The sequence below is a fragment of the Pangasianodon hypophthalmus genome, chromosome 8 (assembly GCF_027358585.1).
Source record: "Pangasianodon hypophthalmus isolate fPanHyp1 chromosome 8, fPanHyp1.pri, whole genome shotgun sequence".
In the NCBI taxonomy this organism is placed as follows: Eukaryota; Metazoa; Chordata; class Actinopteri; order Siluriformes; family Pangasiidae; genus Pangasianodon; species Pangasianodon hypophthalmus.
In genome coordinates, this window is record NC_069717.1 from 4383036 (window position 1) to 4406852 (window position 23817).

Genomic DNA, 23817 nt, shown 5'->3' on the forward strand with positions numbered 1-23817 from the left:
ATCTATGTGTATGTGTGTGTGAGCAGAATCATGATGGTGATGTGTGCTGTGCTGGACAAATTGACACACTCCGAGTTATTTTAGCCAGTGTGAGTGTGAATGAGTGTGTAAACAACTGAAAGACTCTGATGTGAGTATATATGAGTATGAATATTGTGATATATAAATGATTTAGCTTTTTTCTTGCGGAACAGTTAAGACATTTATTTGTTCTATAACTAGTTAGAATTTCATCTATTTAATTTTTCCATTTTTATTTTCATCCATACGTTTTGGAGTTAGATAGATAGATAGCTAGATAGATAGATAGATACACTCGCCGTCCACTTTATTAGGAACTCCTGTACAACTGCACATTCATGTAGTTATCTAATAACCCAATCAGGTGGCAGCAGTGCAGTGCATAAAGTCATGCAGATACAGGTCAAGAGCTTAAGAGTTAATGTTCACATCAAACATCAGAATGAAGCCGCTGTGACTTTGATCATGGATTGATGATTGATGTTGGTGCCAGATAGGGTGGCTTGAATATATCAGAACCTGCTGATCTTCTGGGAACACAATAATCTCTAGAGTTTACAAAGAATGATGCAAAAAACAAAAAAAACATTGAGTGAGTGACAGTTCTGTGGGTGGAGACACCTTGTTGATAAGAGAGATCAGAGGAAAATGGCCAGATTGGTTCGAGCTGCCAGAAAGGCTATACTGTAGTAACTCAACTAATAACTCTTTACAACCGTGGTGAGCAGAATAGCATTTCAGCATGCACAAGACATCGACCTTGAGGTGGATGGGCTACAAGAGAACACTGGGTTCCACTCCTGCCAGCCAAGAACAGGAAACAATCATCATCATGGGCAAGATTAGAAAATAAAAATCACCTGGTCTGCATAACTGCATAAATGAGCAGATATAGATGTGTTCCTGTTAAAGTGATCAGTGAGTGTATATAGATAGATATACTGCATTCCTCAGGTAGTGCTGTTGTCCCTGTTGTCCCAGGTTCGATCCTGTGTTAAGCTTCCCATGCTTTCCCAAAGTCTTTGTGGGTGGCATCCAGGTACTCTGTTTTCCTCAGTACCCAAGAACACCAGAGATGAATTGGCTACTCTACACTTTTATGCATGTTTGCAGCCACTGTTTCTGAGTTAGCTGAATCCACGTATGGATGGTGAATGAATGGTGGATAATGTGTTTTCTCACATGCCTATATAGGAAGATATAGCATAACAATATCACTTAACGGTGATGTGACCAAAATGTAAGCTTACCTAATTCCTATAGAGGATAATATACAGCTTTCATTATCTTTGCACATGTACCAATTCACACATTAAGTCTAATGGATTACAGCATATGCTCTGTTGGCACAACACTCTGTTTACGTACATTTATTTATCTGGCAGATGCTTTTATCCAATTATACAGTTCAAGCGTAATGCTGGCATGTAAAGGTGAAGAGCCTTTTACTTTCAGGGCCAAGAGTGTCTATCTGGCACTCGAGGGATTTGTTGGTGTTTATTAGGTCACTGTGCTCTGGCCTTATCAAAGCTCATATAACATTACTGTTATGGGGCCACGCTCGAGTTCTAAACAAATCCCAGTGCTGAGATTTCTTTTTTAATATATATTCTGTTAGCCTAGTGTGTAATTTATCATCAGTGTTAATGTGCATGTTTGCTTTATGTGGCTATATGTGTGGAAAGTTGAAGTTGATAAACAAAAATGCACCATGCCGTCCATGTTACCAAGAATTCGTCATGAAGAATGTCTTATATTAGAAATCTTTACAACTTTACAGTTACAGCTTTACGTCTGACTGTTCCAAAGTGCTCACGCTGGAGACTCCTTCCATAAATATATATATATATATATATATATATATATATATATATATATATATTAAAAAATCAATTCTTACCCACATTTATGTGTACCATACAAGTTCCTCCACAAATTGTTACTATAGAAATGATAACACATTATAGCAAGTGCATTAATATAAACCTTGCAGTCGGACCCTGCTATCAGAGCTGCTGTTACAGAATATTAATCAACACCATCACTCATGACCAATCAGAATATGGAATTCAGCAGCGCTCTGGTATACAATGCCATAAATGCAGTATCTGTATGTGTATCTAAATCAGTTGCGAATGGAACGTCCAGTAACACGCCACAGGAGCGTGAGCTGATAAAATTCTCAACAGATTTGTTCAGCGTCTGTAAGCTGCTACTTGTAACTATCATTAATGTAGCAGCTTCTCAAGGCTGGGAGCGGTGGAGGCATGGTTTTCCCAGCCATCTTCAGCAAAGAGATTTTTTAAATGTTACCAGTGAGAGACAGTTGACAGTGAGGCAGCTGCATTATTATTGGGATTACTGGTAATCTTTTTGTTAAAAAGTAATTTTTACACAAATGGCTATGAATTCATCATTAATTCTTTAAAGTCCTGAGAATGCATTTGTCAGCTTTTTAATACACAAATTATGAACATTAGGTCATGACAGGTTTATCTCACATGCACACAAAGGGGCCAGATGATAGGACGATGTAATCGACTATCGGCGATGATTAACATGTAATCGGTGCTAATCCTTGACAGACGAAGCTTTTGGGAGGGAAAATGGGTGGAAAAGTAATTTGAAACAGCTCATTTTTAGACCAATTATTTTAAACTTTTTGATGAAATGAACATAATTTAGCTGCCTCCATCTTATTCTCTGCTCGGGCTGGGTATTTCCACCAATCACGAGTGATCATGGCATACAACCTAGCAGGATCTGACTGTGGAGTTCTGGGTTTTGTAGTTTTTAAGCCTCGTCTAAGCCAAAGGAGCTTATAAATGTTTTAAATTCAGGTGCAAGATGAGAGCGGGATGCGAAGAAGTCGAAAATCAGCGTGATCAATGAGAAACAGGTTGCCATGACAACCCTGCCTAAACAGACTTACATATAACGGTTGGGCGGAGATGTAATCATTGTAATTTTTTTTTAAATTATAATTTATTTTATTTTATTACAAATGAGTGTTATTATAATTGCTGTTTAGAAAGCGTACAAACCTAGTTCACACCGAACATTCTACATCCTCTTAACACGTTTAATACTACTCGACTTTTCTCTATATGACTGTGTAGTGTGTAGACTCTGTATTTAATTTAATGAGTTATAATTCCACTATCTAGTGTCACCCAAAAGAGTACGTATAGGTTCCCTTTTGAGTCTGTTTCTCCTCTAGGTTTCTTCCTCATGTCGTCTTAGAGACTTTTTCCTTTTCAGTGTCGCCTTTGGCTTGCTCGTTAGAGATCTAAGTCTAGATCTGGATTTATGTAAAGCTGCTTTGTGACGATATCTATTATTAAAAGCTCTATACAAACAAAATTGAATTAAAGCAAATGTCTAAAAATCGCTGACAGATTAGGAAAAACTTACAGTTTTTACGTTGTTTGTGCATCGATACACAAAACGTCATAATCAGACTTAGACTAAATAATATTAATAAAATAATTTCTTTGTAAACAGAAAAATATCAACACTATTGAACATACCTGATGAAAAATAAACACTTCAGATTGGGGCTGTCAACTGCTTCTAAACATTCGATTTAAATTCTATTTACTTATTAAATGAGCTTGAATAGTAATGAGATCGTCTGAATATTAATGAGCCCATAATATTGCCAGAGACAGAATGAATATTAACAAACCATGGAAGGTGAAATTCGCTCTCACGTGGAGGATATTTATTTAGACTCTTATATTTTACATTTATTACACAATCCATGACTCATATAAATACCCACTATTGGCTTTTTCATGATGGATGGAAATGAAATGAAATGAAAAACATAATAATATAAGGATAATATGTATACGTTTTATCAGCTATAAACAGACTTTATCTGTTTTCTCTCTTTATAAGACAAAAGAAACACAGCTTGTCATGAAGAAATCACAAAACACATGTTGGAAAACTTACTGACTGTAACAAAGCCTTTACATATATATATATATATATATATATATATATATATATATATATATATATATATATGATAACAGCACTTTTTAAGATCCGTTTATGAGCCTATGTGGAGCGTCCATCATACAAGTCCCTGTGAATGAACTGTTAATATAGAAATGATAGTTTATTATAATAAATAAACCTGTGATTTAAATTATTATCAGAGCTGCTAAACAATCTGAATTGAGAATTTAACAGCACTGTGGTTTAAAAAACAATAATCAACAGGCAGAAGAATCAGATCAAGAGGTTAAGGGTAGGTTAAGGACCTTTTTGCTCGAGAGGCCAAAAGTGGCTGTTTGGTAGTCCTAGGATTTGAACACACCCTGTTTTAGCAACTAGCAGTGAGGCTACAGCTTCCCCACCCCCTCAACCACATCCTCCTCAACACTGCAGTGTTATGTGACAGGTCAGAGTCAGTTTTTAATATAAGGCATATCACAATCTGTCAATCACAGTCACAATATTTAATCATATAATCACAGTGTCATATTGAGTCCACACTGTGCAGCTCAAATACACTGTTAGCAGGTCAGAACCGTTTGTTCTGTTGTATAAGCATGTAGTGACAGAGCAGGAAATATTGCTGTATTTATCCACCATAACCCTGAGCGCGTTCCATCGTCAGAAAGACGTGACGTGTGTCTCCACGTCTGCCGACGCGGGCCGAATCGAATCGGCCGAGGAATTATTATTCTGCGCAGGCCTGCTTTCTGCCAGTCGCATATTTGGCTCAGCATGTAAAAAGGAAACTCTGCAGCAAAGAGAGGTCAAAGGTCACGCACAGTCACAGTGGCTCCATTCAAAGCCCGACGAGAGCCATCCAAAACACGGGAAGGTCACGGCGCTTCCGTTAACACGCACACTGGTCATCTTTATCGAGTCCCACTTTGATTTTGTAATGGGCATGCGGCCTGCGCATTTTAACCGGCCGGCATTAATGGAGTGCACTGTGTGAGAGAGAGAGACGAGTGGAAAAAAATGAGACGAATGAAGTGCTAGAGAGAGACAGAGCGAGACCAAGGAGGAATGTGGAGTGTATTTGGGGTGTTCTGTGCTGTGGAGGAAGCTCTTTACATGCTGCCAGGGCACGAAACTGGGCACAATCAGTCTTTCAGTTTCTGTTTCACACACACTCACTCGTTCACTTGCAGGCCCACACGCTCTTCGATTCACACAGCTATAAACACACAAATAGTTAGATAGTGCACATAAATGCAGAAGCACGTGTCCACACTAGCCATTAAGATCTTATCAAATTCATTTTTCCACTCTCACACACATGCCTAGCGAGAGGCTCCTGTCCGGCCAGCGGGCACTGATGGAGAGCTGTACAGTTCCTGGTCTGTGTTTCCACCGCACTGAAAGAAACGTGATCAAGGATCAAGGAACAAAGGTCTAATCTTATTTATATTTGATCAACCAGTTTCAAAATTTTATGTACAAAAATCTCCACCAATTTCAGCAATTTCTAGCTTGCTAGCAAACTTTGCTTTTAGATTTATTTACATATTAGTTTATAAGAAAAAGTTAATCTGCTGCTAGCAAATTCCAGCTCTAGTTCTAATTGCACAATTCTATTTTGCACCACAGCGCTTTTGAATTCTTGATTCTGATTGGTCAGAAGGTGTTGATCATTTCAACAGTAGTTTATATTAATGCGTTTTTCATTTTCTATACTAAGAGCATATACAGGGCTTGGATAAAAGTGGATGCTTCACATAAACTGATTAAAAAATGTTATTTAAATAACGTTACATGTTATTTTCGTTAAGGAGATGTCTATTTAATATTTATGGAAGAGTCTCCAGTGTCAGCAACTTTTTTGTAACAGTCAGTAGTTTTCCTCCACGTGAAAGTCTTGAGGACAGAGGACATGGCACTTGTGGTTTCTCGGCAACATGACATGGGTTTTTTTTTTTTTTTTTTCTTGTCTTATTAATTTCAAGAGAGAAGCAGAGAATAGAGGCTTTTTTATAAGCGATAAAAGAAACTTCCAGACCACCATAATGATAAATGTAAGTATAAACAGATAATAATATGTTGTGTCGTTTTTTGATATAAATATACTTTGCTGTTGTTAAAGGAAATAATCAACTTCAGGGTGGTAACAGTAAATCTGCTTCATGTAGGGCCGCATCACGCCACAAATAATTAATAAAATACCCAATGTTAGCTAGTTCGCTACTTCATGTTAACATTAAGTAGTCAGTGTACCTAATTTTGCTAAACTTTTGTATTGTGTTATTAAAATCATTATTCGAATCCTAAATATCAAATATGATAGAAATTAACAGATAGGACTCAGTGATGCCATTTTGTTATAAACACAAAAAAAGATGAATGAAGAATCTAAAGTAAGGCATTGATTACTTTATTACTGTCAAGTAAAAATCTTCAGTCAGAGCACTGTGTATTGTAATAAACATATTACGCACATGCATTGTTATGCAGTTGTGTGTATACTGTACTGTATGTGTTATATTACTTTTCACCCCTTTTGTTTTGCACTGTGGTGTATCTGAGAACTTGTCTGGCTATTCTATTTATGTGAAGTTCATCACAAGTCAAGGTTACAGATGTAGAGCTCTTTTTCAGATTTATAAAAGCCAAACCGCATGCTGCATGCAGGCAATGCTCTCACCTCACTAACCACACGAGGAAACTGGTATATGATTCCGACTGCCTGCTTTTTACTTCGCTCGTTTGTTTTCTTTCTGTTGCTCTTGAATTCACCATACAACATAATAAATAATTGTTAAGCACCTTTACATTCTCCTCCATAGTACTGTGCTCATTAAATAGACAGAATATACCATGGATGGATGTACCAATGGTTGGAGAAACTAATATATTATGCATGTACATACATCGATCAGCCATAACATTAAAACCACTGACAGGTGAATAACATTGATTGTCTCGGTACAATGACACCTGTCAGGGGGTGGGATATATTAGGCAGCAAGTGAAGCAGTCAGTTCTTGAAGTTGATGTGCTGGAAGCAGGAAAAATGGGCCTAAGGATATGAGCGGCTTTGACAAGGGCCAAATTGTGATGGCTAGAAGACTGGGTCAGAGCATCTCCAAAACGGCAGGTCTTGTGGGGTGTCCCTGGTATGCAATATTTAGTAGCTACCAAAAGTAGTCCAAGGAAGGACAACCGGTGAACTGATGACAGGGTGATGGGCGCCCGAGGATCACTGATGCGCATGGGGAGCGAAAGGTAGCCCGTCTTGTCCGATCCCACAGAAGAGCTACTGTAGCACAAATTGCTGAGAAAGTTAATACTGGCTATGATAGAAAGGTATCAGAACACACAGTGCATCACAGACCGGTCAGAGTGCCCATGCTGACTCCCGTCCATTGCCGAAAGCTCCTGCAATGGGCATGTGAGCATCAGAACTGGACCATGGACTAATGGAAGAAGGTGGCCTGGTCTGATGAATCACATTTTCTTGTACATCATGTGGATGGCTGGGTGCAGGTGTAGCACTTACCTGGGGAGGGTGCACTATCGGAAGAAGGCAAGCAGTTGAGGGAGAGTGATGCTCTGGCAATGTTCTGCTGGGAAACCTTGGGTGCTGGCATTCATGTGGATGTTACACACCAAGGACACCTCTCTATGGCAACGGTATTCCCTAATGGCAGTGGCCTCTTTCAGCAGGATAATGCGCCCTGCCACACTGCAAAAATTGTTTAGGAATGGTTTGAGGAACATGACAAAGTGTTCAAGATGTTGACTTGGCCTACAAATTCCTCAGATCCCAGTCTATTCAAGCATGTGTAGGATGTGCTGGACAAACAAGTTCGATTCATGGAGGCCCCATCTCACAACTTACAGGACTTAAAGGTAACATCTTGTTGCCAGATACCACAGCACACCTTCAGACATCTTGTGGAATCCATGCCTCCATGGGTCAGAGCTGTTTTGGTGGCACAAGACACAATATTAGGCAGGTTAATGTTATACCTGATCAGGTGCCAGGGTGCCAACCCATCACAGGGCACGATTGCATATACTATATATATTATATATTCAGTTTTATGGATTCATAGAGAGAGTTACTATATGGATAGATGGATAAGAACACAAAGGATGGATGGATGGATGGATGGATAGATGGATAGATGGAAGCATTGGTGGAGTGGGGTGGAAGGATGAATGGATGAATTGACAGATATCTCTATGAAAGAATGGATAGATGAAAGAGTGGGAGGATTAATAGTTATGAATGAACGGCTGGATGCATGGAGGAAATATATGGATGAATGGATGTATGAGTGGATGGATGGATGAATGCACAGGTGGGTGGATGTACTAATCGATGGATAGAACGATCGATCTACAGATGGATGAATGGATGTATAGGTGGTTAGATGGATGGATAGATGGATGAACAGGTGGGTGGATGGATGGATGGATGAGTGGTTGGATGGATGGATAGATGGATGTAAAGGTGGATGGATGTATTGGGTGGTTGGATGGATAGATAGATGGAAGCATGGGTGCATACATGTAGAAGTGGCTGGATGGATGGATAGATGTACAAGTGGTTAAATGGATAGTTGGATGTACAGGTGGATGGATGGATGGATGGATGGATGGATCAATAGAGAGCAAATAAACGAATGGCTGCCAGATGGATGAATGAATGGAGTGAATGAATATGTACTTCTATGTCTGGTGTATGGTGTCTGTCTGCATGTGTGCTTTGTGGTGTGTGTGTGTGTGTATACACTTTTGAGTGTGTCCTTGGCATGTGTGTGTGTGCGCGTGTGTACGTGTGTACTCTTTTGAATGTGTCCTTGGCGTGTCGTGTGTGTGTGTGTGTGTGTGTCTGTGTCTGTGTAAGGGAGCAGAGTAACATCCTCCTAACAAATCCTCCATTGTTCGATTTTGCGTTGGCTCCACACACACACACACACACACACACACACACACAAACACACTCTGCTGGTCCATGGGTCTCTCTGCCAATCCCACAAGCATTCAATACACACACACATGCACACACACACATGCACACACACATACACACACACACGTGCACACACACTGCTGCTATTCCTGACTCCTAATTGCTGTATTTTAAAAAAGACACCATTTTAGTGAAAGCCAATTGCTATTAATTGAGACCAAGCTGATGTTATTTCCTGCAGCTCTGTGGCTTCTGTGTCCTTCTCTCTCTCTCTCTCTCTCTCTCTCTCTCTCTCTGTCTCTCTCTCTCTCCCCTCCATCTCTTCATTATTTCAGACATGCGTACATTTTTGTTCCACCTGCCAATAATGGTTTCCTCCCCGCGTCACACACATTTCCCCCCAATTACAGCATGTGACCCCTACACCCAACACCCCCCACCTTCCCCTAAACACACACACACACGCACACACACACACACACACACACACACACACACACGCACACACACACCCCTCCTCCACCCATCCGGCCATTCATTACCTCTCCTCCTCGCATGCAGTCTGTCTTGAACACACCTTCTCTCTTTCCTCTTTCTATTTCTTTCTCCATCATTCTGCTTTTGACTCTCTACTTCCATCTCTTTCTCTCCCTCCATCACCCTTTCTTTTATTTTTGGCAGTCTTCTTCCATATCTTTCTTTTTATTAATCACCTCTTCTTCTGCTTTAGATTCTTTTCCTCTATCTCTTTCTCGCTCTTTCTCTTTCACCTCACTTTTGTTTTCTTTTGGCTCACTTCCTTCATCTCTTTCTCTATCTCTCTTTTTCTCCACCACTTCTTCTTCTGCTTTTGGCTCCCTTTTTCCTCACTTTGTCTTTCCCTTTCTTTTTCTCCATTACCTCTTCTTTTGCTTTTGGCTGTCTCTTCTGCTTCTCTTTCTCCATCACACTTTCTTCTACTTTTGGCTCTCTTTCTCCATCTCTTTCTTTTTCTCCATCACACCTTCTTCTGCTTTAAATACTTTCCCTCCATCCCTTTCTCTCTCTCTCTCTCTCTCTCTCTGTCTCTCTCTCTCCATCAATCTTTCTTCTGCTTCTTCTGCTTTTGGCTTTCTCCCTCCATCTTTTCCTCCATTTCTCTCCCTCACTCCCATCACCTCTCTTTTCCTCCCTCTTTTTCCATTTCTCTCTCTTTCTCCTTCCTCGTCTCACCCCACTCTTTCTCCATCTTTCCTTTCTTTTCTTCTTTCATTCCTCCATCTCTTCTTCTACCCCTCTGTCTTTCTTCCGCAATCTTTCATTTTCCTTTCCTCTATCCCTTTCTCTAGCTCTCTTTCCAGCTCTCTTTCTTCTCTCCTTCTTTTTCTCCATCTTTCTTTTGTCCCTTTCTTCTATTTCTTTTGTTCTCTCATTGTCTCCCTCTGTTTATCTTATCCTTCGATCTCCTTTCATCACTCTTCAACTCCTGTCTCTCTCTCCTGTCTCTCTCCTTCTCATCTCACCTTATCTCTCATTCTCATCTCTGTCACTTTCTCTCACTTTTCCTTCCTTTCATTTAGTCCTTGCTTTTCTCAATCTGTCCACCTGTCTCTACGTCCTCCACTTTACCTATGTCTCTCTGCCTCTTTTTCTTATAATTTCTCTCTGTCTCGCTCTCTCTCTCTCCTTCTTCCTCCTCCTCCTCTTCCTCGTCTGTCTGGAGTGTGTGATGGAGGCTCTTTGTGAGTGTGATTAATATTTTATGAGCGGTTTGATGAGGCTCTTCACTGCTGGCCAAACACTCCCAGCTGAGCTCGTCCTCTGTCTCCCATCGGGGAGCTGTCCAGTCCACTGCCCCTGTCACTCTCTCTCTCTCTCTCTCTCTCTCTCTTTCTGTCTCTATATACTCAACTGTCTCACCTTTACATATAATCTACTCCCTCTTCCTCACTTACTATCTCTCTCTCTCTGATTTTCTTACACACACACCCACACACACACACACACACACACACACACACCCACAGGCAGTGGCAGGTTAATATGACTTTTTCAGTTTGGATCCATTCCCTTTTTTTTCTCCATTAAAACCATTTAATGGAAATCCATATTTTGGTGTATTTTTAACAACAAAAGTTTTTTTTTTTTTTTAAACCTGTTTGTTTCTGAAAATTTGACATCGTGGGAAATTCTTCGCAGCTGTGTCCCATTAGACAGACAGGGTCCAAAGGGATGTGCAATAATCTATTAAATCCGACACGTTTTTGGTTCAACGCTGTTTCATGTCTAATGTCAAACCCTGGTTTAGCGAAGGCAAGTAACGTGCCAAAAAACCATCTGCTTCCTCGAGCAGCGGCGTACGGGAGGAGGTGTGAATGTAAGTGCATGCCTAGTTTTACATTCCCACCTGAGATATGGAAAATTAAATATTGTTATATTAGACCACTGTGATGTTGATAAATGAGTAATATAACTGTTATTATACATAGTATGTAACCTACAGTTCAATGCTAAACATGGGACTTGCACAGATATCACATAATTAATATTACATAAATATTACTGTTACACTATTAGAAAAATATTACTATTATTATTATTATTATTATTATTATTATTATAACCTAAGAGTAATTACTTCAAAGGCCCACAAATACAGGTTTTTTTTTTTTTTTTTTTTTCGGGGTGGGGTGGGGGGTGTGGCCTGTCTCCGAGGTAACCCTGGCAACAATCCTCAGTGGGATAGATGTAGGTTATTGACCTTAACATTGAACACTGCATTTTTTTTAATTCTCTGTTTACCAAAGCTTTGTAAGTCGGCTGGCATTATGTAGCAGATTTCATATAACAGAAATGAGAAGAAGTTTAAAAAAAAGAAAGAAAAAGGGGCAAGGGTGTGGCTACATGGACAACACAGGGTGAAATAAACACTATCTACCTTTGTATCATGTTGTATAAGATTTTTCCACTACCTGTAAGTCGTTATGTCGTCATCATGTGGCTATTCGTTTTGCATAAAGGAGGAAATATTCGGTAATAAAAGTAGCTATTAAATAAATTTTCAGTAAGCAAAGGCAACCTTGTCCTCTGCATGATTAGCTGTAGCCACGTCATGTTGTAGCTGTAGTCATGTCTAAAAAGCTTTTTATTTTGTATTCTGCATCGTCATCCTGCTAACTTTCAAAATGTACACTGATCACATTTATATTTATATTTTTACCTCACTATTCTTACTATGATGCATATTATCTTATCTTAAAATTCAACACACCACTCATGGCCATAACTCAGTATTTTTATAAGGTTTGTTTATTTATTTATTTATTTCTAGCTCTTACATAGTTTTCAAGAATAGCCAGTTGTCAAATTCAATATGAAAACTCTTTTATTAACTCTTTTATTTATTAACTCAGTAAAATTAAACAATCTAACTGCAGTTCATATAAAAATGTAAGGACATTATTGTGAAGATCAGAAATTAGCAACTGATCTAGTACACATTTGGCATTAATATATTAACTATAACACATTTATGCAATAAAGATCTCACTAAAATTGTGATCCTGGTTGCAGCCGTGATGCTGGAAATTTGAAATAAACAGGAAGAATTGAGTAAATAAAACAATATTTTTTTAAAACAGTAAGGGGCGATGATAAGCACAAGCCTTTTAAATCACACACACACACACACACACACACAAAATCAGTTGACAGTTTGCCATAAAAATCCAGAGAATTGTGGCAGTAATGAAAGTCAGGAACTCTCCCTGGAGAATAGTGGGCGTGGCTTTCGACTTTAAATACACATGTTTGAGATAAGGACAATTGAATGTTAATTTGCATACCCCGCCCCTTTTGTTGGCGAAAGCTCCGCCCAGACGCACGAGGCTCGGCTCGGCTCGCGCTGTTCTTCTCGCTCTAATCTCAACTGCCGTTGAAACGCACGAGCTCAGTTAACATGCGCACGCGATGGGATTTCTGCGCTTTGTAAGAGTTTGGAGTTTTCTCTCAAACGTTTTGGAGTTCTGAAAATAAAAATACAATTAAAAAAAAAAAAAAGCAAAGACGACACTCTCTGTCCTTCTGGGGTGAAGGGAATGAAAAGTCGGCGGTGCTGAAGAAATAAAGTAAGTAGCGCTATGCGCGAGCGGAGTTGTTTTAAAATTTCTCGACCGTTATTAGCGTTATTACCTGATTTTAAACTGTTTAACAACATGGCGACGTTTGTGTTGTTTAAATACCTGCCAAGACTCAAATAAAACGCTTAGAGACGAGTGAGGAAGTTTAAACAATCGCTGCTGAGAAAGAGCTGAGAGTATTTTCTTGGTCATCTTGTTGCCATTAGTTACAGTGTGTATGTTCAACATACCCCTTCATTCCTGTCCTCTTGTGTCTTGTCTTTTTACCTCTGAATGAACGTTTGTTAGTGTTGTGTGTTAGTAAAAGCTTTTCCGGCTGCTTGCCGTCTATTCCGAGTCGTTCAGGTGTGTCAGCTCCTCAGTTTGCCTTGAAAACAGCTCACTGAAGCCTGAGAAAAGCAGCACTAAAGGCAGAGACATTGATTAGTTTCTGCTTATTCCCGTTTTAAACCGAGCGCGAGCTCCTCGTCAGCGGCTGCACTGCTGTGTGCGCGTGTCTGTGAGCGCGCGCGCGCGCGCCCGCGCTCGTGTTTGTGGGCGCCTGTTTTTATATCTCAGTGGGGACCACAGGGATAGGAATGTCTCTCAGTTTAGCCCTTGTGGAAACATTTGGCTAGTCCTTACAAAGAAAACGTCATCATTTTGTATAATTTCACAAAAATTCAATAAAATTTATTGTATTTAAAATAAAAACAACTAAAAGATCCAAAAGGCTTCCTTTTGGTTACTGAGGTTAAGATTAGGGTCAGATTTAGGTGAAAGCACAGTATTAATTAGGTGTCAGTGCAAGGTCCTCACAAGGATAGGAAGGTGAAAGTGTGTCTGTGTGTGTGTGTGTGTGTGTGTGTGTGTGTGTGTGTGTGCTTTCCACTTGAGAAAGTGTGAAAAGGCAGAAGAGCTGTCAACTCATTCAAGAGCCTCTCCATGAACTAAGATGATCAAACACTTCACCAGGCTAATGGGCGGTTTGTTTTTTCTCTTTGTTAGAAAATTTTTAGCTCCTGTGATTTTTTGGATAGAATTTCATTTCATCAAATCTTGTTTAATTCACATTTTAGTATTTTTTTGTTTGTTTTTGTTTACACCAGTAGTCTCTGTGTGAGTACACTGGTGCTTTGTATCTTCTTTTGTCAGATGTGTTCCCTCTTGTCATTTATAACCCGCTGTGTGGTTTCATTTCTTTATTGTTTTTTTTTTTATTCACTTTTTTTTTAGTAGTAGTAATATGTATCAGCTCTGTGAGCATAAACCATATACCACAGCCTTGGTGATGTTCTTTGTTAGATGCTTTGTCTCTTGTGATTTATATATAAGACGATTTCTTCAGTAGCTTTCACTTTTTAGTAGCGTTTTTTTTTTTTAAGTTTAGTCGCTATGTAAGCATACATAATTCACTATTGTTTGTTTTTTTTCCTTTGTTAGACACATTCCCTCTGTGTCTCAGCTTTATTTCTTTATTCGTCACTATTAATGTTTTACATCCGTGATGACATTTAGTCACTCCACGAGCATGACGAGCATGCATCATTTATGACAAAGTTGAATTTTTTAAGCAAGCAAGCAAGCAGTCGTTTCAGATGGAGTTCACGGTATCGTTTTGTGTGATTTCGTATGAGCTAAGTAAGAAGCCACAAACAGGAATAAAGCGAAAGCGTTAGACACTAATCAGAGTATTACTGGATATTTAATCATGCATTTGTTCAATCTCCTTCCCCGGGGGTTCGCTTGGTTATTTCTGCTGGTTATTGTATTAGTCTCTAGGGAGGTGTGGCTGCCCTGTCAGAGCAGCAGTTTGCCACGGTCAGAGCTGCCAGAAGTGGAATCTGAATCCACACACATGCACACACACTAATTCCCCCCGTTACTCTTTTCTCTCTCATGCACCACCGATGCCCGATTGTCTCTCTTACCCCCGCCCACACATCACACACAGATATTCCCTTCACTCTTGCCCACGCAATTATACACAACACACCCGCAAACACATACTCGATGCATGCACACTGTCTTGTTATCACTCCATTGTTTGCCATCTTAAACGCCGCCTCCGTTCTCAGGAGCGCTGGGGTTTTCACCTAGCATTCAGCACGTGTTGTTCTGCTAATCTGCTTGTCACACAAACCCCAGACCCACAAATAGCCTCCGCTGTCACTCTTTCCTATTGCTAATTTGAAAAAAAAAAAAAAATCTCTTCAAAGGAAACTCATTCCTCATAAAGTGTGAAACTCGTAAACGCGTCTGGAAGCGTTCAACCCCAAGCACCACATCAAACCCATTCCGAACCGCAAGTCTGGGGCGCGTGGCAAGAACAAAAATCCACACAGCTGTTTTGCTTGTTTTCTGACATTAAAAACATCCATTACATGGATTAGTGAACAATGCCTACCAGACATCCACAATAACAAACTAATTATGGCTGTTTTGGATGCTTTCTAAAGCCCAGGCCTCTGTTTCCATCAAACACCATCAGCCTCATTTCAGCCGTAGGATGAGCAGAGAGCCAAATGCATATCAAGAACGTTCTAGAGACTATAAAATCACATAGTGCATTCTGTAGATTATGGATTTTTGGGAAATGTTTTTCTTGTTTTTTTTGGCTCTGAGCTTAAAACATTTATGAGATAGCTGTTACAGCGTGTACAGCACTTAGAAAGGTGTGTCCCTCTGGGGAACCCTTAGATGTTCTATGTAGAACCCTACGACACCGAGTTTTCATTTTAGAAACAGTGAAGTCTCCTTTTTCTGAAAGTGGTTTAATTCCATTAATAGCATAGCACTGTTGACTTCTTCAATCTGATTGCTCAGAAGGAGTTGATTAAATTTCTATAGCAGCAACTCTGACAGTAGTTCCAGCTATAATTCAAACAATAGGTTTATATTAATGCCCTTATTGTTTCTATAGTAACAGCTTACACTTGGACTTGTATCGTGGATGATCTATCTAATCTAAGACTAATAATAAACAGAAATGTTTTGTTATTTAAAAAATTCAAGAGAGTGGAAAACGAGAGTCTGGTGAGGGAACGACTGTTTGTAGCCACTATAACATAAGCGATAACAGGAACTAACTTGTTTTGCAGTTGTTTCACAACATTTAATATAACTATAAATGGTTAAAAAGCTTGATATGTGGTTTATTATTACATTAAAAATAGTAATATTTGTCAAATCGCTGTGATATCAGAGGAATGAAGACACTTCGGGGCATACTGTTATTGGAAAACAATCCACGTGAGGGTGGTAGCATCACACCAACTTGCCGTGGATTATTTATCTATAACAGCATGTCCTGATTATTTTTTCATGATTAGGTAACTGCGTTTTAACATTTTAAGGCATTATTATTAAGTTATAGAGTGATATTTGAATGATCTAAGCCCCCACCCCCACCCCCCCACACACACCCCAACACCAATCTATATAATTTATAATATATAATCCCCCCCATTTCCCCAAAAATAGTCATTAATGGCTCTAAACACATTTCTTCATTTAAAAATAAATGGCATCTGACAACATACAGTCACACCTGAGACGCATTCACAGCAGTTACAGAAAACATGCAGCGAATTGGACAGCGTTTCAAATCCAGTCCAGTATTTCAGGGTGATATTGATGCTCGGAGCACTGGTGTGTATATATAACTGTGTTTTTGCCGTGTAAGTAGGAACTAATAAACCCCTCTGCTGGGTTTGCAGTAGAGCGCTCTGTTTATCAGGCCCCATCAAATAATTAATGTTGTAGCACGATGCACAGATGCTTGACAAGGAGGTGATGAAAGCTGATGTGCTGCGTGCTCCACGTGTGTGTGTGAAAGTGAGAGGAAGTGTGTTGGTGTGAAAACGAGAGCTGAGGTGATATCTAATAATCATAATCATATGGAAGGATGTCTCCAGCTCTTCAGCTCTTGGTTGTTTTTTTTTTTTTTTTTCAGTGTAACAGCTCACATTCAGGGCCTGACATTCAGCGCCTAATCAAGATTAAGTGTGCTGCCTTATTGCCGGTAAATGTTAAGTCTTTCTTTTTCTCACCCGACAGTGCAACTACAATCTTTTTCTTATCTCAGGGAGTTATTAGAACGCCATCCCAGCTCCCCGAGTGCCCATTAAGGGTCATTAGCATCAAAACGAGATGTCATCATCATATTTGTTTATTCTGAGAGGTGATAATTAGCTCGAGCGCGCTGTGATTGGTCGACAGCCTTGAACTGCAGCAATTTTTTTTTTCTTTCTCTTCCACTGGAAATTCCTGCAGGAGCAGAACCGCACTCAGCTAAACCGTGTTCACTTCACACAAACACTCTCTCTAACACACACACACACACACACACGGCTCATACCAGGGCCTCGGTGATATCAAATGTTGCAAGAATTATTCGTGCAGGAAGGATAAGGATAAAAAGAACAAAGGCAAGATTGCAGCAGTCAGGAAAAGATAACGTTGGAGTTCAGAGTTGGAAGACAGTGGGGAGTAAATAAGGGGGGAAACAGAGACAGAGATACTTCCTCCTGTGATACATTAGGAAAACTGCACGTACTGTACCGTTTCATGCTGATAAAATATTTATGAGGGTACATTGCAAATCTCGCTACTTTTCTATCTCCGCTTTCATTCCTGCTTCTATTCTTTGACCAACTAGGGACCTTTTTTCCTCTCCTTTTTCAGTTTTATACTACTTCTATACTTTCCAGAGTATCAGTTTCTCCACCCTTTCACCCACTCCGTGTTGAGTATGGTAATGAGCTCCCTCCATCACTCTGAGGTGGTGATTAAACCCCAAGCACACCCCAAGCATACACTTTCCCTCACATACACACACATACACACTTGGTATGCTGACACTCTCATGTTTGGCATCAAAGAGACTTGTAAATCCCAGTCTGCCCCCCCTTCTCCCCCTCTGTCTCTCTCTCTCTCTCTCTCTCTCTCTCTCTCTTTTTCTCGCTTTCCTATAATCATCACTGGCTGTCCCTGGAATGAATTCATTGCCCGAAGATGTTCCTCCCGCTGCTGTTGCAGTTGCTGCTGCTCTCTCTCTGTGTGTGTGTATGTATGTGTGTGTGTGTGTGTGTTGTACGTGAAATTCTTTGTCTTCCTCTCCAGCAGTTTTTCATGTTTTATTACCAGGTGAAAATCCCCCACAGCGTCACATACGCTCGTGCGCGATACACACTTGTACACCAGTGCTGCGTGCCCTCTACCCCAACAGCATTATCCAAAAAACCTCAGGGCTACTGTGAGATTTGTTGCTGTTTAATACACCTTAATGCTTCCACAGCTGCCACATTTTAAATCTGTTGATTTTATAAATTGAATTTATGCTAATACAAAAAAAAGAAAAAAAAAATTCCCATTTGAATTCAGGAGGAAACTGTGGTGCGTGAGTTAGTGTGTCTGCTTTGGTATTTGTGCACTGATCGGTATTTGACAGCTGACAGTAGGCGATCTTATTGACTTACGATTTCAGCCACATGGGTGGGGTTCAAATGGCCCTTCAAATTCAACATGGTGCCCTCAAAAGCACTCTTCCTTCGCACACACACACACACACACAGAAAGAGAGAGAGACACGCACAGACACAGCTTTTTATTCCCAGCTAGAAGTGAAGTGCAGGCTTTGTGTAGTGTCCTTCAGCTTTGTGTATGTGTCTGTATGACTGTATGAGTCTGCCTTTAATGGTGTCTGTATGGAGGATTTGGGTTTTTTTTGAACATGAACAGGCCCAAACAGGAACCAATAGAACATCTAGTTCATTTTCCACCAAGCTTAGAGACCGCTTGAGCAATGTCATTATTAATTTCAGCGTAGAAGTGGTTCTCACATTTGCTTGAGCCATTCAGTTATTAGTTGCAATGAAGTTAATGAGGAAATTAACCTCTTAAATGTTCTAGCTTATTATTCAGTTATTTATCATAAAGCACGTTATTCAGTACCTGCTATATTTTTTCAGTAATTGCCGTGAAACTAACAGGAAAAGTTTGTAGTTACGAGAGTGAGGAGTGTAAATAATTTAAAACAAAAATCATTTTAATTTCACTTGACGTGTCACAAAAAATGAAACGAAACAAAAATAACAAGGAAGTTATCCATACAGTAAAACATCTATGCCTTTGTATGAACAAAAATTGAAAATAATTGTGTTTATTCGTGCTGCTTTGTGCCATGAAAGAAATTTGCTGGTACAATTTTTAAGTAAAAAAAAAAAGTACAAATGCACAGAGAATAAAACGACTCAAACGCATCTGTAATTTTATTCAGCGTTTGTCTGCTGTTGCATGCTGTAGGATGTAGCAGTGAATAGCGTAAACTCCGCTGAATTGCATTAGTTCTTGTTAGTGTCAGTTTTGAGCAGCTGGAACCATTGGTACTGAACTGTTGGCCAGTGCTGTTGAGTTTTCTGGTGCCAAAAATGTTAGTACTCTGTGCAGCTGAGAAAGGCTCTGCATGTGTGGGTTGGTGTGTGTCTGTGTTTCCGTTTATCATTGTATGGTGCACCACACACACACACACACACACACGCACACACACACACACACCATTATAATTGCCCGGATGTCTGTTTCTGAGGGAAATGGGTGGAATTTTGACAGCACTCTGCAGCCAGCTAAGCAACACACCAAAGATGAGCTCTCTGCAACACACCACTGACCAGAAGAGAGAAAGAAAATGAGAGAGGCTAGGGAACGAGTAGGCGTAACCAGAGTCAGAGGTCAGATTTGGAATCTGAGCCTGTTAAAGGCTTAAAAAATTCTTTAGTAGCATTCAGCTCCGCTGTCTCCATTAACCGCGCACTGTGTCTGAGGAAGCATCCAGTCATTCAGCAGACTCGAACAAGCTTCACTGAGTCTGTTATCGCAACACCACTGAGCAAAAATCAACCCCCATTTACTTTCCTCCCGTCAAACAACACAGCTCATTCCAAAGTGTAAGGAAGAGCTCGTCTCCCAATGCACCCCCCCCCGCCTTTCTCTTTCAATTCACCGCACAAAGAAGTTCTGTCACTCAGCCGAGTATGTGTGTGTGTCTGTATATGTGTGTTTTCCTCTCTTTCCTTCTTATATGCCCTGGAACGCTTATTATCATTTAAAAAGAGAGAACGAGACAGTGTAGAGGAGAGAGAGAGACAGAGAGAGAGAGACAGAGATATTGTTGAACGCTGATCGTGCAGAAAACGCTCGTTTCAAATTTGAGCCATGAAATTGGATGTTTTGACAGCGAGCGAGACCCCCTGCACTCTATTTTATCAGCCTTTTGTTAGCTACTCCTTCCTCCTCGGGTTAGAAAGGCACACTCGCGCACACATATGCGGGCAGTGGGGATCCAGGAGACATCCTCTGGTTTTGTTGTCTGTTTTGTCTCCTGGCTGTGATTTCATGGAGGATGTTGCAGGCGACACACCCTTTTTCCCCCTCCGTAACAGTTCTTAATTTATTTGGCAGGGTGGGGCCTCTATGGTGGTTTTGGCTTTTTGCTCTTGTGCTTTTAGTTCTCAAGTCTGAATCATGGTTTGTCATTGTAGATGTAATCAGTTTTTTGTACTTATTTTGCTATTTTGGTTATCGGTATTATTTTCTCAAAAGTAGCTGATGTTCAACTTATTAATCACATGTGATTTTTCCGTCTTCCATTTTTCCTCCTAGAGCAAGCACGAAGAAATTAATTAGGCACAGCAAACTATTTCAAATACGTAGTAGGTGGGGGCTTATTACATCCGTTAATAATCATCTGACGCACAGGAAGATTTCCACGATCTTCTATCCAGACAAAGATAGATTCAAATCTTTTAAAAGTTGTCAGCGGTGAGGGTTGTTGCCGATTAGCACGTAGCTTTTCCCAGCCTTTTGATCGCGTTATTTAATGCAGGCCAACATGAGCGCCTGCCACCGGAAGGCCGAGGTGTGGTGTGGAAGACGTTGTTCCGCCTTCCCTCCTTAAAAACAAGGTGTCTCTACAATCTCGCAAAGCCCAGGCCTAATTGAAAAGAAGTGGCTAATCTGGCTAGCGTGTCAAACAGGCCTTTCTCTGAGCCGAGGCTTTGAAGAGGGGAGATGAGGAGGTAAAACGCTGTGCATACTGATCGACCCCACTAACTCCACTCTCTCATCTTTCATACAGCAGCAGCAGCAGCAGCAGGCCCCCAAGACTTCTGCTGCTGCCAAATGAATTAAAGATGATTCCTCTCCCCACCCATGCCTCTCTCACTCGCCTTCTTTTTTCTCTCACTCGGTGTCCTTTGATACTGTGCTTTTTTTTTCTCTTTCGGAATGAAATAATGTTCTGCGTTTTAACAAAAATTTGTCAAAGTCGTATCCCAAGCAGGCCTGAAATTTTTCATAGGTGGAAAAACAGAATGGTGTTTTCTTTTGAGATTTGTCTTGTTTCGGGTGCCATTACTTTTCACACATGAGTCTGGTGATTAAAATTCATAAAAAGTCAAGAAGCACCAACTAGCTACATGGGTCATGTGTAATTTAACACCTAAGTTAAAGTATCTACTTCTGTTAGTTCCTTCATCCCTCACTCTTTTGCTTTCTGAACATGAGTGTGTCTCAGTTGATATGTGAAGTAGCTTATGGTTTGCACACCTGCCCTTTGTGAACCAGCGTGGCAGTTGCTTTTGCATTTCTCTGTCAGAAAGGCAGCAGTTTGATTGAGGCTAGCTGAGAGAGATGCCAGGTCGGAGCTGGGCGTCCTCCGCCGTCCGTCTGAAGGTGACAGGACTTTGAAGAACAGAAGAATCCATTCGAAGCAGCAGCGCGGTTCTGTGTTGTATACTAAGGCATTGCAGAACATACTCTCTTTGGTGTGTTTGTGTTAACCTAACTATTGTCTTTTTTTAACTTCTCTCTCTCTCTGTCTCTCTCTCTATTTTCTCTCTCTCTCTGTTTTCTCTCTCTCTATTATTCAATGTGTTCCTCTACAACTATCTTGCAATCATCCTTCCATGTGTTTCCTTTCTCTTATACTGTACCAAACTTTCCATCCCCATCATTCTCCCCTTTCCCCTGTTCATTTCCTTCCTTTCATGCACTATTTTTTTTTCTGCACTACGTTCTTCCTTTGGTCTCTTTCTATTGTGCTTTTTCTGAATTCATGAAATCCCTTCGTCTGCCCTCTTTTGTCTTCCTGCCATCCCTGCAACACTTCCTCTTTTTTTTTAAACCCTCATTCCTTCCTATCCTGTTTGTTTCCTTGCCATATTCTCTCTCTGTCTGTCTCTCTAACAGGTAAGGGGGTGCCATGCCGGCTGCTGCTCCCCTGCTGCTCCTCCACGCCATCTGCTGGTGGCCCTTAGTGCTGTTCCTGCTGTTGCCCCCCTTGCCCCTCTTTGCCCTCACCAACCCCCCGACCTTCATCTCCCTCCACGACTCGCGCCTTAACCACCTCTTACAGGACTCCAGCTCGGGCTACGTCTACGTAGGTGCGGTTAACGCGCTGTACCACCTCTCCTCAGACCTCCAGCTCATCTCATGGGGCAAAACAGGGCCCACGCTGGACAGCCCCGACTGTTTGCCCCCGATTGAGCCTAAAGACTGCAGCCAGGCACGCCAAACTGACAACATCAACCAGCTGCTGCTGCTGGAGAAACAGGAAGGGTCACAAGCACAGAGGCTGATTGTGTGCGGCACCGTGCTGCAAGGCATCTGCGAGAAGCGCAGCCTGGCCAACGTCTCCCAGGTGCTGTACCACACGGCCAACCCCGTGGACACACAGTACGTAGCCGCCAATGACCCTCGTGTCTCCACTGTGGCTGTGCTCACTGAGCACAGGGGCACGCGCCTCATGCTTGTGGGACGAGGTTACACCAGCAAAGGACCCGGCGGAATTCCACCAATCACAACACGCCGCCTCGAGCAGTACCATTCCTCTCCTGCGTTTTCACATGAGGAACTGGGTAAGCTTGTAGTGGGCAGTTACTCTGAATACAACAACCAGTTTGTGAAGGCGCTGCACCACGGTACTCATATTTATTTCCTGTTCTCACGCCGCGATACGTTGAAAACACGTGATTATCAGACATACATATCACGCCTCTGTGCCGGAGACCCCAGCTTTTACTCATATGTGGAGGTACCACTGAGCTGCACAGGAGGCTACAACCTGGCACAGGCGGCTGCGATGGGAACTTACCTTGGAAAAGCCACTATCTTTGTCGCCATGGCAGCGGGGCAGGCGTCGACACCCACGCCCACGGCGCGCTCGGCTCTGTGTGCGTACAGCATGGAGGAGCTGGATCAGGCGCTGAAGCGGGCACAGGTTCTGTGCTACACACAGGAAGGAAAAGGAGACAAAGAGAAGGAGGCCTACATCGCATACGAAGTCTCCTCCAAGTGCCTCAAGCTTCCTCCGGTGAGTCATCACTAAACATTAACGTGTTAGTTACATGTTGTGTTACATTATGTAGTAATATTTAGATATTGTGGATAAAAATACAGATTTCATTATTGCATGGCCTCAAAAAATTTAATGAAAGGTTGGGAGACTAAAAAACTTGGTGTTCTGGTTTGGAGTTTGTTACAAAAAGGAGGGAAATAGTGGGGGTTTTTTAGAAGATCACAAGGGAAAGAAGCTCACATATTTACTGTGGTACAGGAAGGATTAAGGCCCAATCCCATTTCTACTCCTTAGCTCTTCCCCTTTCCCCTACCCCTCTGTTTCGCGCGTTCACGTGAAGGGGTAGTAGTGGTGTCCCAGTTCTTAGGAGAATATTTTCACCCCTACCCCTTGACACTCTGTTTCAAGGGACAAGG

At 41.1% G+C, this 23817-nt stretch overlaps 1 protein-coding gene across 4 annotated transcripts in view; it reads left to right on the top strand.

Annotated features, from left to right (window-relative positions):
* plxnb3 (plexin B3) overlaps window positions 1–23817 on the top strand; it is a 101750-nt gene that overhangs the window by 24243 nt on the left and 53690 nt on the right. The window contains exons 1-2 of one of the 4 annotated variants that reach the window (XM_053235915.1): window positions 12564–13053; window positions 22294–23416. In XM_053235915.1, the coding sequence (XP_053091890.1) occupies window positions 22307–23416 (1110 nt within the window). In that variant the 5' untranslated portion in view covers window positions 12564–13053; window positions 22294–22306. Of the gene's footprint in view, window positions 1–12563; window positions 13054–22293; window positions 23417–23817 lie in introns of those variants that run through there. The other 3 variants (XM_053235916.1, XM_026927992.3, XM_053235917.1) reach the window with 3 other exon arrangements.